Source organism: Saccopteryx leptura, chromosome 7, assembly GCF_036850995.1.
Source record: "Saccopteryx leptura isolate mSacLep1 chromosome 7, mSacLep1_pri_phased_curated, whole genome shotgun sequence".
NCBI lineage: Eukaryota > Metazoa > Chordata > Mammalia > Chiroptera > Emballonuridae > Saccopteryx > Saccopteryx leptura.
Window position 1 is genome coordinate 118,885,455 of NC_089509.1, and position 26,163 is coordinate 118,911,617.

Below are 26,163 nucleotides of genomic sequence, written 5' to 3' on the forward strand. Positions count from 1 at the left end.
GCTCAGGGATGATGTGTTGATATGAGGATCCGTTTTGAGCCCCAGTATCGAGTTTCCCAAACTGACTTGTCATCCGAGGTAGGTGCCGGGCCTCCGATCTGGTCCCCATGTCCCTGGAAGGCCTCCATTCCGTGCCCAAGCTGGGCGGCTCCCGGTGACAGCAGCTTCTCAGCGGAATCCCTGACCCCCTCCCTCCAGCGTTAACCCTTGCTGCTCTGCCTGCAAACAAAAGGGGAGGGGGTTCGAGGGGAGGAAGGGGGAGGGACGAGACCTGGCCTCTGTTCCCCGGCCAGCTCCCCCCACCTCTCCCACCCCCTTGAGAGCTGGGACACCGTGACCATGAGCAGGGGTCTCTGCGTGCCCCCCGGAGCCCCCAACACAGGCTCCACTGCCCCGTCTCCCAGGAGAGGACGCGAAAGGGGAGAGCTGCAGCCCCCAGGCCAGCCCACAGGGAGGGGTGAGGCTCAGACTCGTCCTGTCCTGCTGTCCGGCCTGGCCCCTGGTCCAGGATGCCTCGGCCTTCCCTACTCGGTGGTGTGGCCCTTGTGGGCTTTCAGGGTGGACAGCCCAGGAGGAGACAGCACCAAACCCCTTCTCCCACCATTCCATTCCATCCGCCAGCCCCGCCCCCCCCGCCCCGCCCGCCTCCCCCCCCCCCGCCCGCCTGCACCCCCCCGCCCGCCTGCATCCCCCGCCCGCCTCCCCCCCCCCGCCCGCCTGCCCCCCCCCCCGCCCTTCCTCCCAGCGCAGAGAGAGGCTAAAAATACCCTTTCGTGCCCACGTGGCCACCCCGTCCAGCAGGCCCTCCATGTCCCCTCAGCCAGCTGGCCACTCCTGTTCTCCGGCCCGAGTCCTCAGCAACGGGGCACAGGGTCCCACTGAGAGGTAGGGTCCAGGGGGATCTGGACAGGGGCAGATGGAAGGGGCCGGGGTGGGCGGGGAGAGAGTGGGTGACGGTGGGGTGGCCCGTGGGCTTGGAGATCACAGTGCTGGGTCTTTTGGAGAGAGTCCCCAGATACCGGCCCCTGGGGGGGGGGGCTCAGCAGGTGGACGTCCCTCCATGTCCCAGCTGGAGAGGCGGCTAAGGAGGGGAGGCTGGGCCACACCCCGATTATAGCCGGGTCCACAGCGTCCAGCTGGAGAAGGAGTCAGGCCTGCCCTTGGCTGTCCTGACTGCCCAGCTCTCCTCACGCCTGGCCCGGACAGGCACTGGCTGGAGGTCCTGGGACCCTGCAGAAGCCACTGCCCTGAGCTGGGCCTGCAGGGTGGCAGGTGTCCACAGGCACTGCTAAGGCCCCGTGGGAATGTGGCCGGGTGCCCCTGCCCTGGCCCCTGGCCTGGGAGCAGCAGGCCAGAGGCAACACAACAATGACAGGAATGCAAGTCCTGGTGGGGGGTGGCTGGCCCTCCTGCCACTCACATGTGGAGGGTAGAGGCCATCACTGCCCAGAGGGCCTCCCCGGGAGGGGCTCAGGCGGGAGGGACGCTGGCCAGGTCTGTTGACCTCTGCTGTCCCACGCATGAGCCCAGGCAGGTGCTCGGGCCCCCAGGGGGGCTCCCTGGGTCCGTCCCTGCTCTGTGGGATGAGGATGGGCGGCCGCAGGGGGCAGGGAGGGGCCATCAGCTCCCGTGGACACCAGCATGGCAGCTCAGCAAGGCCTCCCCCACCCTGGGCGTCTGTAGTTCACTGACTCCCTTGCTGAGCTTTGTCCCCATGGACAGGCTGAGGGCTCCGGAGGGCGCCCCCTGGTGGACAGACCATTTCCCTGGGTGCAGCTCTGGGCAGCGGTGGACGCCTCCGGGCGGGCAGACCTTTCCTGGAGGGAAATATCAGAAGTCCATTAATAGCTGTGCACAAAACTAAATAAGCCCAGAAGCCAGAAGTGGATTTGCTGAATTGGGCGACAGGAACTGGGAGGTGAAATCGCTCTCGGAGAGTTTTCCTTGGTTTGTCTTGACCCTCCCACCCCTTGCCCCCCCGCAGAGATGGTGGAAACCTGGGGGGAGGGGGTTCAGCAGGGGTGCTCTGGCCTGGCTCCCCTGCGTCCTGCCGTGTGTGACCTGGGACAAGTGCTACCTCAGCCTTTTGTGCCTCAGTTTCCGCCCACGTACAAGGGACGCTAACAGCACGCACCTCACAGGGTTGTACGCGTGAGGAAGGCGTGAGCCACACCCCCGGGATGTGGCCGGCACGCGGGAGCCCCGTGAGCATGAGCGGCTGGGAAGGTGCGGTCACGCAGCCCCCACACCATCAGCCAGGGACCAGAGAGGGCCACCGCTGCCCCCCAAGACACCAGCAAGGTTGTGGCTGGCCAAGACTCCCTGTGGCCACGAACAGCGGGGCAGGAAATCTCTCCAGTGTCCCCAACGCCCTCCCCAGGAATGGTGTAACTGGGAGCAGAGGAAGCCCATTGGGGGTTGGGGACCACAGGGAACCCCAAGCTCCTGGGGTCTGCTCTGCGTGGCCCGGAAATGTGGAGGGGCCCGGAGCGCGGGCTCTCTTGCTGACCCCATCCTGCTCTGATGGCCGGGCCACGGGGAGACCCTCTGCCTCCACGCTGTGCAGGGACTGACCCTCGGGCCTGCCTCACGGGCCACGGCGCTGTGTCCGGCCCAGGGGGTGCTGAGTAAAGCGCCTTGCGCAGTGCTGGTGCTCAGCTGAGGCGTGCGGAGCAGTGGGGAGGGCTGGGGAGGAAGAGACGCCTGTGCCCCCAGCGACCAGCTCCCTTCTCGCCCCAGCAGCGTCCCCCCCGGAGGCCGGCCGAGTTGGCACCCGCAGTCATGGTGCGGAACGTGGATGACCTGGACTTCCAGCTGCCCTCACACGCCCAGGACATGCTGGACGGGCTGCAGAGGCTGCGCTCGCAGCCCAAGCTGGCCGACGTCACGCTGCTGGTGGACGGCCGGGAGCTGCCCTGCCACCGCGGCCTCCTGGCGCTCAGCAGCCCCTACTTCCACGCCATGTTCGCCGGCGACTTTGCCGAGAGTTTCTCGGCGCGCGTGGAGCTGTGGGACGTGGAGGCCGCCGTGGTGGGCCAGCTGGTGGACTTCGTGTACACGGGCCGGCTGACCATCACCCAGGCCAACGTGGAGGCGCTGACTCGCACAGCCACGCGCCTCCACTTCCCCGCCGTGCAGAAGGTCTGCGGCCACTACCTGCAGCAGCAGCTGGACGCCACCAACTGCCTGGGCATCTGTGAGTTCGGGGAGCAGCAGGGGCTGCTGGGCGTGGCCGCCAAGGCCTGGGCCTTCCTGCGGGAGAACTTCGAGGCCGTGGCTCAGGAGGACGAGTTCCTGCAGCTGTCCCAAGACCGGCTGGCCACCTGTCTGGCCAGCGACCTGCTGCAGGTGCAGCCGGAGCAGAGCCGCCTGGAGGCCCTGCTGCGCTGGGTGCGCCACGACCCGCAGGCCCGGGCCGCCCGCCTGCCCGAGCTGCTCGGCCTGGTGCGCCTGGACGCCGTGCCCCGGCCCTGCGTGCAGCAGCTGCTGACCACGGAGCCCCTGATCCTGCAGTCGGAGGCGTGTCGGGTGGCCCTGTCCCAGGGCCGTGATGAGGTGAGTGGGGGCAGGGGGGGGGCAGGGAGGAGAAGCCGGGACGCTCCACCGGCACGGGACGGAGAGTACACCATTTACCCCCAAGTAGAGGCTGTGCCCCTGTGTGTGCCAAGTGTGGGGGAGGGACCCAGAAGTGACCATTCCTGAGCCCTGTCCCACAGGAGTCCACAGCTCAGGAGGCAAATCTGGAACCAGAGCTAAGGCAGCCTGAGAAAGACCAGCGCTGGGGCCGGACCCATCCTCGGTGGGTGGGTGGGCAGTCAGGGAGGGCTTTCTGAAGGAGGCAGCGTATGAGCTGGGCCTCAAAGATGGGAATTCAAGCTCAGCAGGAGGGAAGGAGATCAGAGAAGAGGCACTGGCAAGGGGCACAGACAGGCCTGGGCACCTGCCCCTTGGAAAGCTCCTCAGCATTTCTGGGCGCCATTTCCTACCTGTGCTGGCCATGGGCCTGGGCCTGGGGGGCCCGGGGCAGGTCCCCACGGAAGTGACAGGCCAGCGTGAGGGAGGCTGAGACAAGGAACGAGTCCACCTGCTGCCTGCTCAGGGCCTCGCTACAGAGGCGTGACGTGAGGGTCTCGGAGCCGAGCCTGGGAACCAAGGTGTGGCTCGGGCCACGGGCGGGGTGCTCGGTGACCCTGGACCACCAGACACAAAGGGTTGGCCTCGGGGTGGAGCCAGCTGGAGGCCGAGCCCACCAGGCGTTTACCTTGGAATTGCTGGTGGTGGCAGGTGCAGGCACCTGTGGGAGGGGCCAGAGAGGTCACGACACCGCTGGGGACTAGGAGCTCTGGGCAGTGGCTACTTGTCGACCAAGGAAGAAGGAAGCACGGCAGCATCTCCCACCAGCCAGGGCCATCCCCGCTGGGTGGGCTCGCATGCGGCTCCTTATCTGGGGGCTGGGGGACAGTGTCTGGGGGTCGGCTCCAAAGGCAGGTGGGAGGAGGGCCACTGTCACACACGGCGTGGGGGGTGCCAGGGACGGGCGGCCCCGTCTCACTGTTCTGAGCGTTGCCGGTGTCACCACGTGCATGCACACACACACGCACACACACACATGCGCGCACACACACACGCACACGCACACATGCGCGCACACACATACACAGGCACACACACATACACAGGCACACACACATACACAGGTGCACACACACACGCACACACATACACAGACACACACACGCACACACATACACAGGCACACACACATACACAGGCGCACACACACGCACACACATACACAGGCACACACACACATACACAGGCACGCACACACACGCGCGTGCACACATACACAGGCACACGCACACACACAGGCACGCACACACACAGGCACACACACAGGCACACACACACACACACGCACACACACACAGGCACACACACACACAGGCACACACACAGGCACATACACACACACACGCACACACACACAGGCACGCACACACACAGGCACACACACTGAAGCTCACCCCACCCCATGCACGTGCACCGACACAGAAGCATGCTCGCAGACCCACAGCGGCCCCCAAATGTCCAGGCCAGTACCTGCCTCTGAAAATGCGGCCGAGGCACCTGACCAGCGGTGGTGCAGTGGATAGAGTGTTGACCTGGGATGCTGAGATCCCAGGTTCAAAACCCTGAGATGGCCGGCTTGAGCGCAGGGTCACTGGCTTGACAGAAGCACCTCCCCCCCTCCCCCCGCCTGTTCCTGCATGAGAAGCCGTCAAGGGACAACCTTAGTGAAGCAACTACCAGTTGATGCTTCTCACCTTCTCTCTCTTCCTCTCTCTCAAAAAAACCAAACCTACACACTACGTGAAAAAACAGAGAAGGCCCCACTGGGGCGGCAGTGCCGGGGGGGGGGGGGCCCTGGGTGTGGGGGGGGACAGCTGTCGCCCTTCCCTCTGACCGCAGCCCACCTGCCCGCAGGCGCTGCCCCTGGCCCGGCCGCAGCAGGAGGAGGTGCTGGTGGTGGTGGGCGGGCGGGCCCTGGAGGAGGAGGAGGAGGGTGAGGAGGAGCTCACCCCCCACCTTGGGAACTTCGCTTTCTACAACACCAAAGCCAGTGAGTACCCCCCAAACCCCCGGCCCTACATCCAGAGCTCAGCCACTGTCCCGGCCACCGGACGGGAGCCATGGTGCCCCGTGTACAGAGAGCGGGCCCATTCCGGGTGTGCCTGGGCCCCCCAGGGCGGCAGGGGGGCTGGGGAGGGGATGCTGACAGTAGGGGGGGCGCTGTGGGCCCCTCTCCCTCCAGCCACAGCCACGGTTCTGTCTTTGAGGCCACGCACGGGCCAGGCCCCCAGTCAGGGGCTCAGCTGCCTATACTGCCCCATGTCGTCGGGCCGGGGGTGGGGGGCGCTGCTTCCTCTCGGTGCTCCCGTCCCCGTGTGCCTGACGAGACCGTGGCCTCAGTGTGGGGTGCACGTAGCCTCGGGGACGAAGCTCAGTCCTGGGTCAGCCCCAGTGGGATTCTAAGTCCAGCCTTTGAGCAGGTCATCTGACCCCCCTGAGCCTCTGTGTCCTCGTCTGTGGAATGGGCTCCTCACAGAGTTAAAATGAGAAGCACACGGCGCGGAGTCTGGCCTGCCCTTGGGAGGCGGCTTTCCCGCCTGGGGGGTCCACGTGGGCCCCGGGGAAAGCTCTGTGGGCAGCACTGATGAAGGCTGGCTGGTGTCCTGGGGGTGCTGGGCTGGTCACCAGCCACCCCATAGCATCCGCGGCTGGCAGGCTTGGGGCCAGCTGTCTCAGGTCAGGGGATTTCGGGCCTGACATCAGATGAGCTCGCTGGCTCCTCCCGGGAGCAGCTGTCCTCGGGTCCTGCCAGGGAGGGTGGCAGAGGGGATGCTGGCAGGCAAAGGGCTGGTGACCGACGTCTAGGCAGTCCCCACCCTGGGGTGACACAGACATGAGTCAGGGGGGACACGCAGCCCCTGCCCAGCAAGGCCCGAGGCTCCGCCACGGCCTGAAAACTCTCGTCAACAATGGACAGAGTCTTCCCAAGCCTGGGTGCCTCCCTTCCACAAACCCCCGAAATGTGTCCACTTACAGGACTCAGACGTTCCCCACTCTTATGGTCTCATTTGGTTTTTCTCAAAGCATTTTCTCAGCTGCTCCTGGCCTCAGTCAACCTCATGTGGCTCGGTGCAGGCAGGTCGGACTCGGGTGCCTTCTCCGGGCCTGAGAGCCACCTGTGGCTGAGCAGTTGCTGAATGACAGACACACGTTGTCTCACGTGGTCCCCACACATCCCTGGGGGTGGGAGTCATCCCCTTCCCACAGACAGAGACACTGAGGCCAGGCTGGTCCAAGGCCACACAGCGGGTGCATGAGAGCTGGGACAGGTGTCTGGTCCCCGGCACGCCCCCGGCTCACGGGAGCACAGAGGTGCCCAGGTGACCGAAGGCACCTGAGTGAAGTTTCTGGGAGAACCCACTCGGGACTGGAGGTCAGATCCCTGGACCCACCACCCCTTCCGACTGAGGGAGGTCCAAACCAGAAGGTTTGTTTGGTGTCAGCGGGGTCAGCTGCGGGGGTCCGAGTGGGAGCAGCCTCTGGAGCCTGGGCCACCTCTCAGCTCAGCCTGGGGCCAGCCTGTGTCCAGCCTGTGTCCAGTCTGGGTGCCGGGCTCCGAGGAGCCCCCAGAGCCGGCTCGGACCCCGGCCCCGTGGGAGCCCCTGGCCCCCTCCCCCTGTGCTCCGTTTAGCTGGTGAGGGGACGTCTCTGTCCTCGCTGAGTAGAATGGGAGCTGAGGGGTGGGAGGCCCCAGCCGGGAGCTCTGCACGCTGACCCCTGGCCTCTCTTTCCTGCCAGAGAGGTGGATGACGCTCCCGGACTTCCCCGACTTCCACAAGTGGGGCTTCTCCCTGGCCGCGCTCAACAACAGCATCTACGTCACAGGTGGGCAGGCGGGACCCCCACACACTTCCCCGACTCCCACAAGTGGGGCTTCTCCCTGGTCAACAACAGCATCTACGTCACAGGTGGGCAGGCGGGACCCCCACACACTTCCCCGACTCCCACAAGTGGGGCTTCTCCCTGGTCAACAACAGCATCTACGTCACAGGTGGGCAGGCGGGACCCCCCACACACACTTCGTAGGATCCCCGACAGCTTAGGGAAGACCCTTCCAGAGCTTTCCACCCCCCCCCAGACGGAACTGTGTGGTGGCAGCAGTGAGGGGTCACTCCGCTCCTGTGTATGTCAGAGGTTGGGGGTCCTTGTAAGATTTGCTTGGGGAAGAGCTCCCACAGGTGAGGTTTTTGTATTTTTCTGAAGTTGGAAATGGGGAGGAAGTCAGACAGACTCCCGCATGCGCCTGACCGGGATCCACCAGGATCCACCCGGCATGCCCACCAGAGGGCGATGCTCTGCCCATCTGGGGCATCGCTCTGCCACAATCAGAGCCATTCTAGCGCCTGAGGCGGAGGCCATGGAGCCATCCTCAGCGCCCGGGCAAACTTTGCTCCAGTGGAGCCTTGGCTGCGGGAGGGGAAGAGAGAGACAGAGAGGAAGGAGAGGGGGAGGGGTGGAGAAGCAGATGGGCGCTTCTCCTGTGTGCCCTGGCCAGGAATCGAACCCGGGACTCCCGCATGCCAGGCAGACGCTCTACCACTGAGCCAACTGGCCAGGGCCCAGGTGAGGTTTTTAAACTGCGGGTCTTGCACCTCTTGTTTGTGGGGCATGGAGAACCCTAGGCCAGCCCGCTAGACTGTGCCACCGCGTCCGACCCCGCCCAGTGTCTGTCAGCACAGCACTGGACTGGAGAGAAGGGAGCCGGACGCTTGGTGGCTCACAGACCCCAGGCTGATGGACACTGGAGTGGACAGCACCTGTCCCGGCAGGTGGCTCGCGGGGCACCAAGACAGACACCTGGTCGACCACCCAGGCCTGGTGCTTCCTGCTGAAGGAGGCAGTCTGGAAGCCCGTGGCGCCCATGCTGAAGGCCCGCACCAACCACGCCAGCGCAGCGCTCAACGGGGAGATCTACGTCATCGGCGGTGAGACCACCCTCTCCGCGTCCCCAGGCTGCCCGAAGAGACAGCCGCTCCCGCCCCAGAGCCTGGGGCCCGGGTCTCAGCTCGGAGTCCCCCGCTCAGCGAAGTCCCTGGGGTGAAGGCAGCCACAGCGGGTCCCTTTGCTGTCACCTTTGCCCCACCCTGCCCGGCCTGAGCACGGGGCCCACCTCACCCCCGTCCACCCCACCCTGCCCGGCCTGAGCACGGGGCCCACCTCACCCCCGTCCACCCCACCCTGCCCGGCCTGAGCACGGAGCCCACCTCACCCCCGTCCACCCCAGGCCCCCATCAGAGTCACCCCAGGGACACGTGGGGTTGGATGAAGGTCGAGGAATAAAACACGGGCTGAGCCAGCTCCCCGAGGCCTCTCTGGGTGACCAGCTGGCCTCGAGACCGCTCCTCACTGCCCCAGGCCTGCCCAGCCCCTTGTCCCTCCGCAGGGGCCGTGCCCAGCCCCTTGTCCCTTTGCAGTGGCGTGCCCAGCCCGAGGGCAGAAGGCATGCACAGGTCCTGAGTCCAAGGACCTCGGGGTCCCCTGGGCAGGCCCTCACACCCAGGCTCTCCCCGGCGCTGCGGGGGGGACTGCCCACAGCTCTGCTAGGACAGACTGCCTCCGCCCCGGGGAAGGACCACCCCCATGCGAGAGGCCAGGAGGGCCAGCCTCCTGGGGGCTCCCACCGTCACCCCTCCACGGCGCCCCAGTTCTGAGGGGTTGGGAGCAGCAGGGCTTTTACTATGAGGCCCTATCACCCTTCCGGAGCCGGGAAATCTTTTACACGAGTGTGCCCGCCCCCCGCCCCCCATGCCACTGCTTGGCCATGGGGCCTTGAGCAAGTGCCCTCACCTCTCCCAGCCTCACTTCTCTCTGAAACGAGGGTGACCCACCTGCTGACTGAGGCTGTGCCCTCCACTGCCTTCCCGTCCTGGGGCACCCGGGGTGGTCCCCGCCCCTCTACAGAGCCCAGGGCCTGCAGGCCCAGGAAGCTGCCCTTGGGCCCAGTCCCCTGCAGCCCCGCCCCCGCCCCCTGCCCCTGCAGGCACCACTCTGGACGTGGTCGAGGTGGAGAGCTATGACCCCTACACAGACACCTGGACACCTGTCAGCCCGGCCCTCAAGTATGTCAGCAACTTCTCGGCAGCCGGCTGCCAGGGCCGGCTCTATCTGGTGGGGTCCAGTGCCTGCAAGTACAACGCCCTGGCCCTGCAGTGCTACAACCCCGTCACAGGTAGGGGACCCAGGGGACAGGGGCCCATAGGCCCCATCTGCAAGGCCACAATATCCCATCTCAGTAAGTGGGAGGTGGGGGCTCAGGGACAGGTGGGGCCCAGGGGACGGGACACCAAGGGGTCACCTACACAGAGTCACAGCTCCCACCCAGACTGGAGGTGTGGTGAGCTGGGGGCAGAGTGCCTAGGGGCAGGTGACAGGAAAGCCCAGGCTCAGACACTGTCTGGCTGCCGTCTCTGCCTGGAACTGTGTGTGGTCGAGATGCCCAAGGCCCAGTGGGCACCAGCTCGGTCTCTGGACCCCGCAAGAGGTTTGGTCCCCAGCTGGGCTACCTCTGGCTTGGTGGCTCTCCCAACCCTGTCTCTCACCCTCCGTCCTGTCCCCTGGACGGTGGAGGTGATACTAGGACCCATTCTGCAGGATGGGGGTGAGGACCCCACAGGGGACCTGCTGAACCCAGGGTCAGGTGGCGCCTCCAGGTTACCAGACCAAAGGGGCAGGGCGGGAGGGAGACAGAGGCCCAGGGCGCCCAGTCAGGGTCGGGCAGGTGGGGTGGCTCGGGCAGGAGGGAGACAGAGGCCCAGGGCGCCCAGTCAGGGTCGGGCAGCTGGGGTGGCTCGGGCAGGAGGGAGACAGAGGCCCAGGGCGCCCAGTCAGGGTCGGGCAGGTGGGGTGGCTCGGGCAGGAGGGAGACAGAGGCCCAGGGCGCCCAGTCAGGGTCGGGCAGGTGGGGTGGCTCTCACGGCCCCACTAAGGACCCGAGGATGAGACTCTGAGGACCCCCTGCCCCCAGCGTCCCCTCTCCACCACGGTCCAGAGAGAGTGAAGCTCAGTGAGCTGGGCAGTGGGCTCGGGTCTGTGGAGCCCATACCCCCCAGGCAGGGGCTCACTCCCCGGGCTCAGATGAGGGTGCTGCCCCGGGGGAGCCCAGCCGTGCACCCCAATGAGGGTGGGCCTCAGACCCTGTGTCCCCGCAGAAGCGTGGAGCATGATCGCCTCGCCCTTCATCCCCAAGTACCTGTCCTCGCCCCGCTGTGCCGCTCTGCAGGGTGCGCTCTACCTGGTCGGGGACAACACCAAGAAGGTCTACGTGTACGACCCCGGGGCCAACCTGTGGCAGAAGGTGGGCCCCAGCGTCACCTGCCGGTGTGACGTCCTCACGACCCCCGATGCCCCCGAGAGCAGGCCCGGGACCTGGGGGTGTCACCACAGGGGAGGACCGTGAAGGAAGGGATGAGGACATGGCCGAGACCCCTGAGGACAGGAGAGCCCAGGCCGGGGGGCTGCTAGTCACCGCGGGTGCTCTGTCCCCAGCACGGGGGTCAGTCCCAGGCTCAGCTGGGGGTGTTGCAGCGATGGCTGTGGACTAAGAGCAATCTCTTCCCGCCTGTGGCCAGGCCCGAGAGGGAGCGAGTCTCCCGCCCTTCGGGGCAGTCAAGCCGGGAGGCGGATTCCCGAGCTGTGGGTGAGGTGGGAGCAGCCTGATTCTTGGTGCCCCATTTTCTGCTGCCCGTGGCCCAGGGGAAGGAGGGGGTGGGCTCCTTGACACTCGCCCCCCAAGGACACCAGGGAAGGGGAAGCACCGGATGCTCTGGGCCCACCCCACCTGCCTGAGGATCTCAGTCCCTGGAGCACCAGGGGGCAGGCTCTGCTTCCGGGAAGGCTGCACACTGGGCCCTGCCCGGGCCACACGGGGCCTCCGTGGTCCCGCTGCCCACAGCTGTCCCCTGGCGTCAGCGCTCAGATGACCAGAAGCCCCATTACGGCTGCACAACAGGTGCAGGGCGCACCCTGCCAGGCGGGCCTTCTTCCTGGGCCCTCTCAGCTGGGCCCGGGCTCACGCCTCCGCCCTGGGCGGGGCCCCCAGCCACGCAGGGCCACCCGGTACTGTCCTTCATGTGGAGGCCACAGCGGACCTCTCCTTCCCGCCCACCCTGGGCTTTTCCAAAGTGCCCGCCTCTCTCTCCGGCTCCAGGCAGGCTGCTGGCTCGGACCAGGGCACTTCTGAGGCCATGGGCCAGGGGTGCAGGTGCCAGGTGAAGGGCCCATGAGACAAGGGGCCCCCCACGTGTGTCTCTCAGGGCCGAGGCCACATCTGTCCTCTCTGGGAGAGCAGCTGAGCATCAGAGGCTCAGCCCAGACCTCACCCTAGGGGCCAGTGGGAGGGGGCTCCAGGCTCCGTGTCCCCTCATCAGAGGCTCAGCCCAGACCTCACCCCGGGGGCTGGTGGGAGGGGGCTCCAGGCTCCGTGTCCCCTCAGACCCAGCTTTCAGGAATGAGCAGACACAGGCCAGGAAAGCAACAGAGTGCGGGCACATGGTCCCCGAGCTGCGGCCTGGAGAGGGGGCTTACAGGGAGCGGGGGGGAGGCCCCAGGCCCCAGGGCGGTGCTGCCGTGCTCTCTGCCTGTCCCCTGGCCACCGCTCCCTGGCCGCCCGGGACCCTGACCACCGCTCCCTGGCCGCCCGGGACCCTGACCACCACTCCCTGGCCGCCCGGGACCCTGACCACAGCCTGTCCGCAGGTGCAGCCCCTGCACAGCCTGCACGAGAACGGCGCGCTGGTGCCGCTGGGCGGCGCGCTGTACGCCACAGGCGGCCGTTGGCAAGGCATGGGCGGCGACTACCACGTGGAGATGGAGGCCTACGACCCCCGACGGGACGCCTGGACCCGCCACGGCGCCCTGCCCCGCCCCTGGCTCTACCACTGCGCCTCCACGGTCTTCCTGGACGTCTCCAAGTGGACCCAGCCCTTCAGGGCCGCGCAGGAGCACTGAGCGGCGCCGTGTCAGGCCCGGAGGCGGCCGGCAGACGGCCCCGTGGCCAGCGGGAGACCCCCGTTCATTTTCTCTGGTTTGTTCACTCGGCTGGGGCTGGGCTCAGGCCACCAGGGACGTCAGCGGGACATGGTCTTGGTCTCCCGGGCCACCACATCAACTCCGAGCTGACCAGCGGCGGGGGCTGGGGCTCTATGCGCCCCAACAGGGAGTGAAGCAGCATCCCGACCCACCGGGGTGTCTGAGACCTCAGAGGAAGGAGCGAGGGGTCCGGGAAGCGTGGCGAGAACTCAGTGGCTGGCCGTGGAGAGGAAGCCGCATCAATGAGGGTGGCACAGAGTGGCCCCGGACGCTGAGGTGCCAGCGAGGGTGGGAGCCTGGCCCACAGCTGTGACCACGGCCAGCAGCCACCCCCACCCCCGAGACTCTGACTCTAGATCCAGGAAAAACAGGCCAGCTGGGGGGGGGCTGTTGGCTCTTCCTGCCTCCCCCTGACCCCCTATCCCTGACACCCACTCATCCCAACCTCTGCATGGAGGCACCTTGACCCCAAAGGCCTCTCTTCTGAGGACAAAGGAGGCCCCCACCTGGCTCTCCTGGGTCACGCCCCTGGGAGGGCCGCACCCCACCAAAGCACTGAACGGAAAGCATCTGGCATGAGGGACAGGAGAGAGGGTCCTTCTGCCTGACCGGGGGCCGGGGGCGGGGGAGGGCCAGCGACTGTCTCCCAGGGAGGTGAGCGGGGGGGGGGGGCGCTCTCAGGCCAGGGTTTCCCGTTTCTTGGGGGACTCTGCGTACAAGGAAGAGCTCTCCGTCACAATGAAAGTCCCCAGCAGGTGACCCATGGCGGGTGGGGTGGAGGGAATGGGGGTCAGCGGCAAGGACCAGGTAGGGATGCCTTGGGCATGTCGGTGAGTGGCTTGCTGCCAGGCGGCCTCCCAGGCAAGGGCAGTGCCCGGTGGGCACCTCCTGCCAGCTCGTAGCATGACTCAGGGTGACTCAGGCCGGCCCCACGTAGAGCTAGCTGGCTCAGGCTTCCGGCTCCTTCTTACTCGGCCTGAATGAGGCATGTGTTGGTCACTAAGGGGCCAATGAAGGACTCTCACTGGGTGCTAAGTGGCCCTCCCGCTGTGTCATGGGCTCTGTCAGGGTCACACGGCTGGCTGTATACAGACGTCCTGGCTGAGGCCCTGTGGCCCCTGGGCAGCCCGTCTCTCTCCCTCTGGCCTGGGGCTCCTTCTTGAACCCCATAAGGGACCAGAGGCGTCTCTGGCATCCTGGTCCTGAGTAAGGGTCCCTGCCTCCCCCAGCCCCCTTCTGTAAATCAGACCCACTTCACTCCCAGACCCGACTCTTCGTGCCCATCTCTCACGGGAGGAGGAGTTTGTCCCCAGGCCCCCCGACACCAAGGGGCCTCCTGGGTGTCTGCTCCCGAAGGGAACACCAGTCCCGGACCCAGGACCACTTTTCAGCTGGTGGGGTGGGCAAAAATGAGGAGGAAGGTTTCTGGGGACCCCCAAGTCTTTCTGTATGAAAATTCTGTGAAACGTGTTCTAGACCGTTATTCAAGGTGCTCAGCCACAAGCGCTGTTTCAAAACAAAGATTCAAAAAGTTCGAAATGGACTTATTTTGGTCACAAACGGGCAGTTGAAAGAGTGGGGTTGTCGAGTCAGGCGTGTTTTCTGCAGCTGCACACCCTCAGCCATGGGGGGCAGTCCTCTGGCTGGGGGCCCCCTCTTCGGATTGGCTGGGCTGCCCCTGTTCAGGGGGCCTGGGTCAGGCCAATTGCACCCTTCAGGGTCCCTGAAGGAAACACATTGAGTAACAGAAGAGGGTTTCATGAGGGGCCGTTTCCAAGGTGTGGGCAAGGGCTGGAGAGGCTCCCAGGGTGAGCCAGCTGTCACCACCCCTCTGCCCCGGGGACAAGGGACAGATGAGGCAGATGCCGACTCCAGAAAGAGAGCTGGGGGGCAGGGGGGCTGCCGGGGGGGGGGAGCTGAGCCTTCGCTAAAGGAATGAGCCACAGCCACCTGCCACCCAGCGGGGAGGAAGTGGTGGAGTAGGGACCCAACCTCACCTTTGTCTCTGCGCGCCCCCCCCCCCACCTCCTGATAGCTAGCACCTCCTCCGGCCAAACCCAGCCGAGGGGACAGCCAGGCCTGGCGGAGGGGATGGAGAGCAGGTGGGGACCACACGCGCCGTGGACGCTCTCTGGCATACCACCAAACACTCCTGAGGCGCTCGTGCCAAAGGACACTCGTGTCGGCCCCGGCTGGGCGGCTCAGTGGATGAACTGCTGTTCCCGCACGCGGAGGTCACGGATTAGATCCCCGGTCGGGGTCACGGGTTAGACCCCCGGTCAGGGTCACGGGTTCGATCCTTGGTCAGGGTCACGGGTTAGACCCCCGGTCAGGGTCACGGGTTAGATCCCCGGTCAGGGTCACGGGTTAGATCCCCGGTCAGGGTCATGGGTTAGATCCTCTGTATGAGAGGCGATCAGTGAGGAGTACACAACTGAAATGATCAACTCAGTGGAACAACAGTTGATGCCTCTCCCCCTCCCTCTCTCTCTTCTGCAAATCAGTGGGGGGGGGGGAGGTTTAAAAAAAGGATATCAATGTCTAATTCACACAAGGGATATCCATGGAGCAAATCAAGCCATCCTCTTCCCTGATCAAAGTCCATAGGACCACAAGGACTCTTTATTTATTTATTTATTTACTTACTTTTAATTTATCGATTGAGAGACAGAGGAAAAGGAGAGAAAGGGAGAGGGAGAGAGACAGGAAGGGAGAGAGATGAGAAGTCTCAACTAATAGGTGCGGCACTTTAGTTCACTGATCGCTTTCTCATACGTGCCTTGACCAGGGGCTCCAGCTGAGCCAGGGACCCCTTGCTCAAGCCAGTGAGGTTGGTTCCCAGCCAGCGACCTTGGCCTTCAAGCCAGTTACCTTTGGGCTCAAGCCTGCAACCATGAGATCATTTCAATGATCTCACATTCAAGCTGGCAATCCTGCACTCAAGCCAGATGAGCCTGTGCTCAAGCTGGGGACCTCAGGGTTTCAAATCAGGACATCAGGGTTTCGAACCTGGGACCTCAGCATCCCAGGTCTGCACTCGATTCACCGTGCCACCATCAGTCAGGCACAAGGACTCTTTAGAACAGGCGTCCCCAAACTGCGGCCCCCCTGAGGTCATTTATCCGGCCCCCGCCGCACTTCTGGAAGGGGCACCTCTTTCACTGGTGGTCAGTGAGAGGAGCACTGTATGTGGCAGCCCTCCAACGGTCTGAGGGACAGTGAACTGGCCCCCTGTGTAAAAAGTTTGGGGACCCCTTCTTTAGAAGGCTTGGAGTTATCACGGACTTCCAGAAAGAAGGACGGACAGCGTGGAACATGTGCAGAAGCCCACCAAACTCACAGGTCCATGGAGGGAGGCAGGGCCACCAGCTTCCTGGCCCCACAATGTCCATGTCTTCCAGGTGGGCGGGTGTTGCCTTTCCCACAGACAATGTTGGGTCAGCTGAGACACGACCACCCTGCCCAGCAGACCCTAGCCTTCGGTGGCCACCCGGTGCTCTCCATAGCCACTACAGCCAACGTGGGCTCAGCGCCCTCTGGTTCCCCGGTGAGCCACCGTCACATGGAAGAATTTGATCCTTACCAAAATGGCAAACAGAGCCACTGATATCTACCCTACTGAGAGGTGAACTGAAGTATAACTTTTTTTTTTTTTTTTTTTTTTTACTGAGTGAGTGACGAAAAGGCAGAGACAGACTCCCGCATGCGTCATAACTGGGATCCACCCGGCAAGCCCGCTACTGGGCAATGCTCTGTCCATCTGGGGTCGCTGCTCTGTTGCTCGGCAACTGAGCTATTTTAGTGCCTGAGGCAAGGCCATGGAGCCATCCTCAGCACCTGGGGCCAAATTGCTCAAACTGAGCCATGACTGTGGGAGGGGGAAAGAGAGAGAGAAGGAGAAAGAGATGGGGGAAGGGTGGAGAAGCAAATGGTCACTTCTCCTGTGTGCCCTGACGGGGAAGCAAATCCAAGACTTCCACACGCCAGGCCAACCAGCCAGGGCTGAAGTGTAACTTTTAAAACTAATGTATTGGAAGCATGATAACATTTAGCAGAAAGAAGGTTGCCCCAGGGACCTGCCAGGAGGGGCTGAGTCCCAGCACCTGACCCTGTGCCCTCGGTGGAAACCGGGTCAACATTCGTGGAATCGAACTGAGTCTGTGGGCTCCTCAGAGGTGCTGACCTCGAGGAATAGGGGCAGAGCCCGGATGAGGTTTCACTGGGTGGCATCATGACCGCGGGCCAGTCCAGGGCTCCGAGCCTCAGTGTCCTCACCTGTGGAAGGGAAGCCAATCACGTGACTAGAGAATGAGATGATGTCATCTGTTGGGGAGGCTCCTGCAAACAGCAGAGGTCACCAGCCGGTACACCGGGAGGCCACACAACAAGCTGACTGCAGGTTCCCACTGTTTTCTGGGGCAAAGGGAGCTCTCATTCCCATGACTTCATCCACGAAGGTCCTTCCTCTGGAGGAAGAGAGGGGAGTGGCAACAGCTTGACCGCATCAGGCCCAAAGGCCGTGGGATCAGATTTCAGCCAGGCGTGAAAGCGCGTGGGGGAGGCCACTTCGCGCTCCGCCGGGTCCCCCTCTGTGGCCCCTCGTTTAGCACCTCACCCTGGGATGCGTGAATCCGCTCACGGGGCCCCCACTGTGGACTGTGGCTGCCGCAGGGGAGAGGCACCCTGTTCCCAAGGGACCTCGGCCTGTGTGACTCTTTGCTAAGCCCCGGCCTCCTCTGACCCGTGTGGGTTTTGATCTGTGACCCCAGACGCCCATCTGAAGGCCCCCACCCTCTGCACTCTCCTGCCCTGAGCCAGACTGTGTCGTCACCTTGGATAGGGTTACAGGAGCTGCCCCAGCACCAGAACCGATTTGATTTGGGCCCTCTGTCGGGCTTGTGACATCACCAGGATTGTTCACTGTTTGGGGAAAAAAAAAAAAAAAATCACTGTTTTCACATGACAACAGCTTCTGCTCTCAGGGCTCCTGCTGGCTTCAGGCAGCTACAGCCCCCCACTGTGAGGGGAAATGATGTCACACAAACTTCTTTAGGGCCACGTGTGCCCCGAATTGGGCCTCTCTGTCGCCACACTTCCCCAGGGTCACCAAGGTGGCAGAGCTAGCACCTCCCCTTCCGAGGGTGCAGGTTGACCCACCTGGCATCTGCCCCCAAGAGACATGCGCCCTGTGCCCCTGGGGACAGAATCCCAGGAGCAGCTCACCAAGCCTCCCGGCCTCTGTGCTGGGGGTGAGCTTCCCACCTCCTTCCTCCTGGGCCTTGGCCTTGTCTGCTCACACCTCACTCACAAGCGGTCCCCGGGCAGCGGTTCAGGGCCACCAGCTGCTCTCACGCCCACTTTGCAGACCAGCAAACTGAGTCTGAGAGGACCTAGGTGTGCCTCCTCCACGGCCACCTATGCCCTTTACTCCAGATGGCCATGCAAACACCCGGTTTGCTGAGCAGACAGACCCACTGCTAGGTGTGTCCTGGGCTCCGGCCATGCTCTGCCACGGCGCCCACGGCCCAGAGCCGTTCTGGACACCACCAGTGACGTGGCACCGACGGCCTAGCCCGGGGACCTGCACGGCTCAGTAGCCCGGAAGGCAAGCAGGCCTCCTGCGTGGGCTCACACAGCGCCCACCGTGAGCTCAGCTCCTGGAGCAGGCCCCGTGGGCTCACACAGCGCCCACCGTGAGCTCAGCTGCTAGAGCAGGCCCCGTGGGCTCACACAGCGCCCACCGTGAGCTCAGCTGCTAGAGCAGGCCTCCTGCGTGGGCTCACACAGCGCCCACCGTGAGCTCAGCTCCTGGAGCAGGCCTCCTGCGTGGGCTCACACAGCGCCCACCGTGAGCTCAGCTCCTAGAGCAGGCCCCCTGGGCTCACACAGCGCCCACCGTGAGCTCAGCTCCTGGAGCAGGCCCCGTGGGCTCACACAGCGCCCACCGTGAGCTCAGCTCCTGGAGCAGGCCCCGTGGGCTCACACAGCGCCCACCGTGAGCTCAGCTCCTGGAGCAGGCCCCTGGGCTCACACAGCGCCCACCGTGAGCTCAGCTCCTGGAGCAGGCCCCGTGGGCTCACACAGCGCCCACCGTGAGCTCAGCTGCTAGAGCAGGCCCCCTGGGCTCACACAGCGCCCACCGTGAGCTCAGCTGCTAGAGCAGGCCCCCTGGGCTCACACAGCGCCCACCGTGAGCTCAGCTGCTAGAGCAGGCCCCCTGGGCTCACACAGCGCCCACCGTGAGCTCAGCTGCTAGAGCAGCCCCCTGGGCTCACACAGCGCCCACCGTGAGCTCAGCTGCTAGAGCAGCCCCCTGGGCTCACACAGCGCCCACCGTGCAGGCCCCGTGGGCTCACACAGCGCCCACCGTGAGCTCAGCTGCTAGAGCAGGCCCCCTGGGCTCACACAGCGCCCACCGTGAGCTCAGCTCCTGGAGCAGGCCCCGTGGGCTCACACAGCGCCCACCGTGAGCTCAGCTCCTGGAGCAGGCCCCTGGGCTCACACAGCGCCCACCGTGAGCTCAGCTCCTGGAGCAGGCCCCGTGGGCTCACACAGCGCCCACCGTGAGCTCAGCTCCTGGAGGAGGCCCCGTGGGCTCACACAGCGCCCACCGTGAGCTCAGCTCCTGGAGCAGGCCCCTGGGCTCGTGTGCATCAGCACCGGCTCCCGCAGGGAAACGGAAGTCAAGGACACACCGGCCACCAAGCGGAGCCCCGTTCACCACGCCGGGCTCCCTGCATGGCGCCCCGCCCCACTCCGGCGGCCGGGGAGCTCTGTGGACGGGCCCCCGGGCTCGGGGTCAGGACTGGCCAGGCCCACGTTTCCCTGGGCGGCTCCCGCAGCTGGGTCCCCGCAGGGAATCCGCACCTGGGTACCTGTCTCTCAGGTACTTTGTTCAGCAACCTTCGAGTACCTCGTGGACAAAGGGCCTGGCCTCGCCTTGGCCCGAACCGTGCGTCTGGGAGAACTGCCCACCTCTCAGGGCTAACCCCGGGAGCCTGTGCCCAGGATGAGGGGCTGCGTGTGGCCCTCCACAGAGCAGCATCTCCTGGGCTAAGGAGCCCCGCAGGTCACAGCAGAGAACGTCCCCCACTCTGTGTCCTGCAGTCCCAGACACAGTCTCCCCAAATAAAGGAATGCGAATAAAATGCTAACAGTTAACCCTGAAGCACCCCCCACCCCACACACACGAGCGAATCATTACAGAGTCTCAACACCAGGCTTCCTAACAGACACTCCTGGGGGGACCAGACAGGAGAAGCCACCCAGGGAACCCTTCACTCCCGGAGGGCTTTGCAGTGACACCTCCGTAGACTTGGGGAGCACGTGTCCGCGTTTGTAACAGAGCCGCTGGCTGTCCGCGGCCGGTTGAGTTACAGCGTCAGCTACACAGCGCACGGCCGTGTTGCTCATAGGCACTGCAATTCCTTTTTATTCCACTGATCTTTTTTTTTTTTTCATTGCTAAAAGGATAAAGACAGAACTCTTCTGTGGTCCTACTCTGCCTTTGGAAGACATCCTCACCGGGTAACTCAGTGGGACATGCTCCTGGGGTCACCATCGCAGGCTAGGCACGGTCATTTCTTCTTTAAACACCCCCCTCACCCCCTCCACCCCCATCCTCACACCCTACAGGAGAAGAGGTGGAATCACAGGACCAGTTAGCACCTTCTCAAGTGCAGGCCCTCCCTGCTGGCCCAGCTGGGGCAGGAAGCCACCCCGGTGACTGGTGACAGGGCTCAAGGGTTCTGAATGGAGGAGACGGCAAGTGACCCGGACTCAGGGTCAGTCCCGGCCCCACCCCAGACTGCAGAGCAGGGCCACCTGCTTCCAGTTGGAGGGGCTACCTTCTGCAAAATAGGACAGGGTGAGGCCCCCTCCTTCTCAGAAGAGGACAGCAGAGTCTCGTGGTGTGGACGGCAGTGCCTCCTCCCCCCACGTGAACAAAATGTGCCATGTGCCTGTCAGGTGCTGGAGCCTGTGTGTGTGAGTGTGAGTGTGTGTGTGAGTGTGTGTGTTTGTGTGTGCATATGTGTCTGTGTGAGTGTGTGTGTGTGTGAGTGTGTGTGTTTGTGTGTGCGTATGTGTCTGTGTGAGTGTGTGTGTGAATATGTGTTTGTGTGTGAGTGTGTGTGTGTAAGTTTGTGTGAGTGCATGTGAGTGCATGTGTGTGAGTGTGTGTGTTTGTGTGAGTGTGTGTGTGAGAGTGTGAGTGCGTGTGTATGAGTGTGTGTGAGTGTGTGTGAGTGTGTGTGCAGGGGGTGGGGGGTTGGTCACAGAGAACCCGGGATGCTGTCCTCATGCCATTCCCTTGGGGAGGGGACAGACAAGGCCATGGGCATTGTGGACGAGAAAGGGGCCACATACTAAACCTGACAGCCCAGGGCAGGCCCGGCGCACGGGCCTCACAAACCCAGAGACTGCAAGTCGCCGCGGAGGACGACCTGAACATAAAAATTCCTAATTAAAAGCAGGCTGTGGTGGCAGTCACGTCCTAGACCTGTCGCTTCCTTGACTAAGGTCAAGCTTCAGGTCAGCAGAGCCTGGCTATTGTCTTTCTTGCATCTAAGATAACAGAGCTTTGGAATGTCAGGGCAATAATCTCCTCCAGCCCCTGGAGGGCACACCCGCCCACCAGAGCCTGAGCCCACGGACTCTGTCACTGTCACGGCGATCACGTACCGTCTCTGTGCGCTGTACACGTGTATTCGCCAACGCGGAAGAAGCACGTGGCTCTCGGCTCTATTTCTATCCAGTCTCAGACGTCTCCCGTTAGCTCTCCCCCGCCCCCTCCCTCCACGGCCAGCGGAGTCGCACCCCTTTTCACGTCTCTCTCCTGGATTCGAACGTATAAAATAAGCTATAAAACGGCCATTCTCCATACCATTTTCTCAATCTGTTGAGATCTTGCTTCCCGGCAATTGTCCTCAGTTTGGCTCCAATAAACTCGTAAAAATGGACGACAGGTTTGGACGTCACTTACATGGCGACTGTCCTCAGTTCGGCTCCAATAAACTTGTCAAAATGGACGACAGGTTTGGACGTCACTTACGTGGTGACTGTCCTCAGTTCGGCTCCAATAAACTCGTCAAAACTGTCTCCAGGTTTGGACGGTCACTGACGTGGACACTTGGTGCACGCTCCAGAATTCCAAAGCAGCGCGCCTGGGCCCAACCTGCAGACCTGGTGCCAGGTCCCAGCAGGGCCCTGCTGCGTCCCACTCACTCCTCATTCTCAGGGGCTGAACCTGGGGGAGCTTCTCTTGGCATTCTGAACCTCCCCGTTTTAAGGTAGGAGGCCCTGACATTATTTTGGCTGTTCTTAAAAAGAAAAAGAAAAAAGAAATCCTCAAGGTGGAACTAAAAGTTATGGGTTGAGATGAACCAAGCTAAAGATAAAGGTTGAGCTAACTCAGAGACAGGAGGGACAAAAAAAAAAATTGGTGGCTGGTTTTTAAATTTGGGTTTCCAATTGGAACTGCTTACTGTGAGAGTCTGAAAACTTTTGGTGGATAAATGAGTCTGAATTCATTCAGCTCCAAAGACTTTACTCCCTCCGGCTCAAATTTCAGCCACCTTTTTTTAACTGATTGATTTTTAGAGAGGGTGGGGAGAGAGAGAAAGAGAGAAATATCAATTTGTGGTGGTTCCACTTATTCATGCATTCATTGGTTAATTCTTCTATGTGCCCTGACCGGGGATCGAACCTGCAACCTTGGCGTATCAGGATGATGCTCTAACCCACTGAGCTACCCAGTCAAGGGTCAGGTATTCTTAGGTGACTAAGCACGTATGTGGAGGTGACGGAGGATACCTCTCAAGGCAAGCGGGGCCCCATAGGGAATTTCAAGACAACCATAACTAAATAATGGACTCATCTGGAGATGTGCATGTAAAGACTGGATACCCAGCACTTGGAGTGCTTGTAATTGCATTAGACAGCTGGGTAGAGAGACTGAGACACCTAGAGGGTTGGAGCAACTCGGGAGGTGGCAGCCCCTTGGGTTGTGAACCCATAAGCAGCACAGTTCAACCCACTACAAAATATCTGTAGAAATTGGTTCAGACTCCACAGATATTAAAAAAAACACACACACAAAATTTTCATGAGGAAGCACAGCCAACAACCCCCCAGCTTCCAGTTTCCAGCCCCTGTGAATACTCCTGCAGATGTACAATTCATAGGAAGCCTTTTCTTGCAAGTGCTTCAATTTTACAGAAATAGAAAATTTAACTAGAAGTGATAGCAACGTAAGATAGCCAAAATAGAGCTTTTTTTTTTTTTTTTGGACATTTCAGTTCATTTATGTTTTTTGCACACATGATAGGAAAAAAAAAAAGCATGCTCTAAAATCAAACCAAGCGGTGGGAGGCTTAGACAGTCTTCTCTCCAGGAAGTTAAGAAGGAATCTTCGAGACTGGCTCTGAACCAGGGGAGTTTCTGGAGCTGCTCACTGACCACACTGCCCTGTTCCCTCTTCTCCAGTGGACCTGCTGTGCCTACTTCACTTTGTGGACTTACTCTCCTCTCCTCTGCCTTCTCTCTCTCTCTCTCTTACACTTCATCCATGGCAGCTTCCTACCGATCAAAGGGACACTCAGAACAGAAAACCCACCAAGATAGACCAAGAGGAAAAAAAACAACACAGAAATTCTGGCAGCTCGCTTTAGAGAAAAGCCAGACTTGGGACAAGAAGAACTGGCCATAATCCACCTTCCTAGTACTGGGACAGAATTAAGAAATTGACCTAAAGATTTTCCTGACTCTCTCCAGGACCCTGGTGGGTTTGCAGAATAATTTTATTTAACTGTTAGAACATATGATCCTGAAGAAAAAAAAAATGAGTAATGGTAGGTAAGAAATAGATATATAGATATAGATATAAATAGACAGTACAGATATAGATGATAGATATAGATAGATAGATAGAGATAGAGATAGAGATAGATATAGATATAGATAGATAGTTATGATCCTGGCTCTTCTGACCTATTCCAATTAATGCACTTCCTGGTTCCTGAGAGCAATGCAAAAGAATTAATAAACAAGTTTTGCTGGGAAACTCCTGAGGAGGAATTTGCTTTTATTATAAAAAGCCAGGTCACCTTAAAAAAGATTGCAGAGCCTGACCAGGTGGTGGCGCAGTGGATAGAGCGTCGGACTGGGATGCTGAGGACCCAGGTTTGAGACCCCAAGGTTGCCAGCTTGAGCGCGGGCTCATCTGGCTTGAGCAAAAAGCTCACCAGCTTGGACCCAAGGTCGCTGGCTTGAGCAAGGGGTTACTCGGTCTGCTGAAGGCCCGCAGTCAAGGCACATATGAGAAAGCAATCAATGAACAACAACTAAGCGGTGTCGCAAGGAAAAACTGATGGTTGATGCTTCTCATCTCTCCGTTCCTGTCTGTCAGTCTCTATCTATCCCTCTCTCTGACTCTCTGTCCCTGTAAAAAAAAAAAAAAAAAAAGATTGCAGAAAACTGAAATGGGATTTAGGAAAAGAAAAGAAAGAAAAGGGATAAAAGTAAGCACTAGGCTGCTCTGAGGAGTAGGAGACTAGGAGTCTCCTTACCTGTGCGTGGTGAGACACTGCAATGACCATGGTAGGGGGAATTACTAAGCCCCTTGGAGATCCTGGGGCCATTTTATCTGTTCTTAACCTTACCCAATAAAGTGACCTTCTCCCTGGGACTAAGCGACCGTACAGATGGCAGGCACACCTGGTCAACCAGCGTCTGTTTTTAAGTCAGGAACTGTTCTCTTCCCACCAAGGGACGTTATAGGGACACATGGACTCATTTCCACTGGTCAGATCTCCCCAGTCCACCTGCGAGGATGAGACTTTCCTGAAACCAGTGATGCCCCCACAGCCTTTCCCCGGAAGGCTGGAATGTATTCAGAACTAAGTGAATCAAATAACGAACCAATTGGGAAAACAGTGATTGCAGAGGAAACTCCACAAGAGGGAAGTGACCTTGAGACCGACCGAACATTTGTTACAGGACATTCCAACGCGTCTTCGGGCCTTTTCCAGGCCAGATATTGGCAAGACTAAGTCACCCTCTCCTATTAAAATAGCTATCGACAATACTTTGCCTCTACCTGTATTCACCAATGTCCTTTGAGACCTGATCCACCAGCTGGAATCAAGCCCATTGTACAAGATTGCTTTATAATTCCCCGTTCAAGCCTGTAATTCTCCCATCCTTCCAGCAAAGAACCCCGACGGGCAAGGGTGGAGGTTAGTACAGATCTCAGAGCTATAGAAATAAAGACAACCTGTGGTTCCCAACCCACAGAGCCTATTATCAGCGACTCCTGTGCACTGCCAATATCTCTCAGTGATTGGTCTGTGGACTGCCTTTTCCAGCATTCCTGTAGAAAAATAAGAAAGACAAGAAATACCTCTTTGCTTTCCGCAGGGAAGGTCACAAGTGTACCTGGACGGTTAATGACCGGGGACAGGCCGAGAGTCCCACCGATTTCTCTTAGATACGAAAAGCTTTCTTGAATGATGTTGAGTTTCCTGGAGATTCTATTCTAATCCAATACATGGGTGATTTACTTTTATGCTCTGGGACGTATTAGACACCCCCCCCCCCCAGAGGACACGCTTTCTCATTACAACAGCTAGCCACCAAGGGACAGCGGGTGTCAAAGGACACACTTCAGTTCTGCTCACCCCAGGAGTGAGGCCGGTGGCCGAGGCCAGGCAGGTTCACATCGGATTCGGGCAGACGGTAGAGAAACTGCAGAGCCAGGAAGGGTCGGGCCGTCCCCGTGTATGGGAGGCTCGCAGAGACAGGCCAGCGAATCAACAACGAAAGTGAAAGCGCTAATAAATCAAGGAGAATCTGCTCTTAGCAGTGAGGGCGAGCGAGCAGGGAGCACCGGAGCTCACGGTGGCGGGAGAGCGAGCTGGGAGGACCGCCGCCCGGGGAAGGCCCCGTGGCCTTACTTATATAGTCTGTGCACACGGCCCCTGCCACGTGCTCCCGCGCGAACGAGGGACGTGCTCGCACCTGGGACACCCACGAGCAAGTCCAGCACAGCTGCCCCACGTCAGGGAAGAGACTGTTCACCTGCTCTCTACAGGTGGGCGCTGAAAGACTGAGGAATGATATCCCTTCCTCTTCTACACACCAACAATCAAACAAAAACCAGCTTAGAGGGACGGGCCCTGGGTCTGACTGTCACAGCTGGGTTCCAAATTTGTCATTAATGGTCCAGCCTCACTAAGTCTCCTTCTAACCAGATCAACCAGCTCCAGCTCAGAGGGGCCCAGAGGGAAGGGGCCCTGGTGGCAGAATCGTCCAAAGATCCTGCTCTGGGACACCTGGATCACAAGCTTCCTGACTGTTGATACACAAAACATAAAGGAAATACTTCAGAAGTTTTAACTCAAAAGTACAGAGGTCATCGTCCACCTAGAGGCAGCGGTCACAGTTAGCAATCAGGCTCAGTAGCTGTGGGGAAAGCGCTGCGTTGCCTGATGGGCGCGTGGGCGC

General features: G+C 61.1%; 1 protein-coding gene across 4 annotated transcripts; it reads left to right on the plus strand.

Moving 5' to 3' along the window:
• Positions 1-794: 794 nt before the first annotated feature.
• KLHL30 (kelch like family member 30) lies at positions 795-14,199 on the plus strand. Of its 4 annotated transcripts, none has more exons than XM_066345890.1 (9): positions 795-885; positions 1,723-1,951; positions 2,743-3,555; positions 5,488-5,623; positions 7,372-7,458; positions 8,403-8,558; positions 9,614-9,802; positions 10,782-10,927; positions 12,328-14,199. In XM_066345890.1, the coding sequence occupies exons 3-9, from the start codon at positions 2,782-2,784 to the stop codon at positions 12,577-12,579; spliced, it is 1,740 nt and encodes a 579-aa protein (XP_066201987.1). In that variant the 5' UTR covers positions 795-885; positions 1,723-1,951; positions 2,743-2,781; the 3' UTR covers positions 12,580-14,199. The 4 variants fall into 4 exon arrangements, with proteins under 4 accessions (XP_066201987.1, XP_066201986.1, XP_066201985.1 ...); XM_066345889.1 differs by having other exon boundaries at positions 1,723-1,918; positions 2,740-3,555; XM_066345888.1 differs by having other exon boundaries at positions 1,723-1,918.
• The last annotated feature ends 11,964 nt before the right edge of the window (positions 14,200-26,163 follow it).

Excerpts from the sequence above, each read along its gene's own strand:
- KLHL30 (XM_066345890.1), top strand. The coding sequence starts at position 2,782 with ATGGTGCGGAACGTGGATGACCTGGACTTCCAGCTGCCCTCACACGCC. Across the intron at positions 3,556-5,487 it reads TGTCCCAGGGCCGTGATGAG|GCGCTGCCCCTGGCCCGGCC; the intron begins GTGAGTGGGGGC and ends ACCTGCCCGCAG. Across the intron at positions 10,928-12,327 it reads GGGCCAACCTGTGGCAGAAG|GTGCAGCCCCTGCACAGCCT; the intron begins GTGGGCCCCAGC and ends GCCTGTCCGCAG.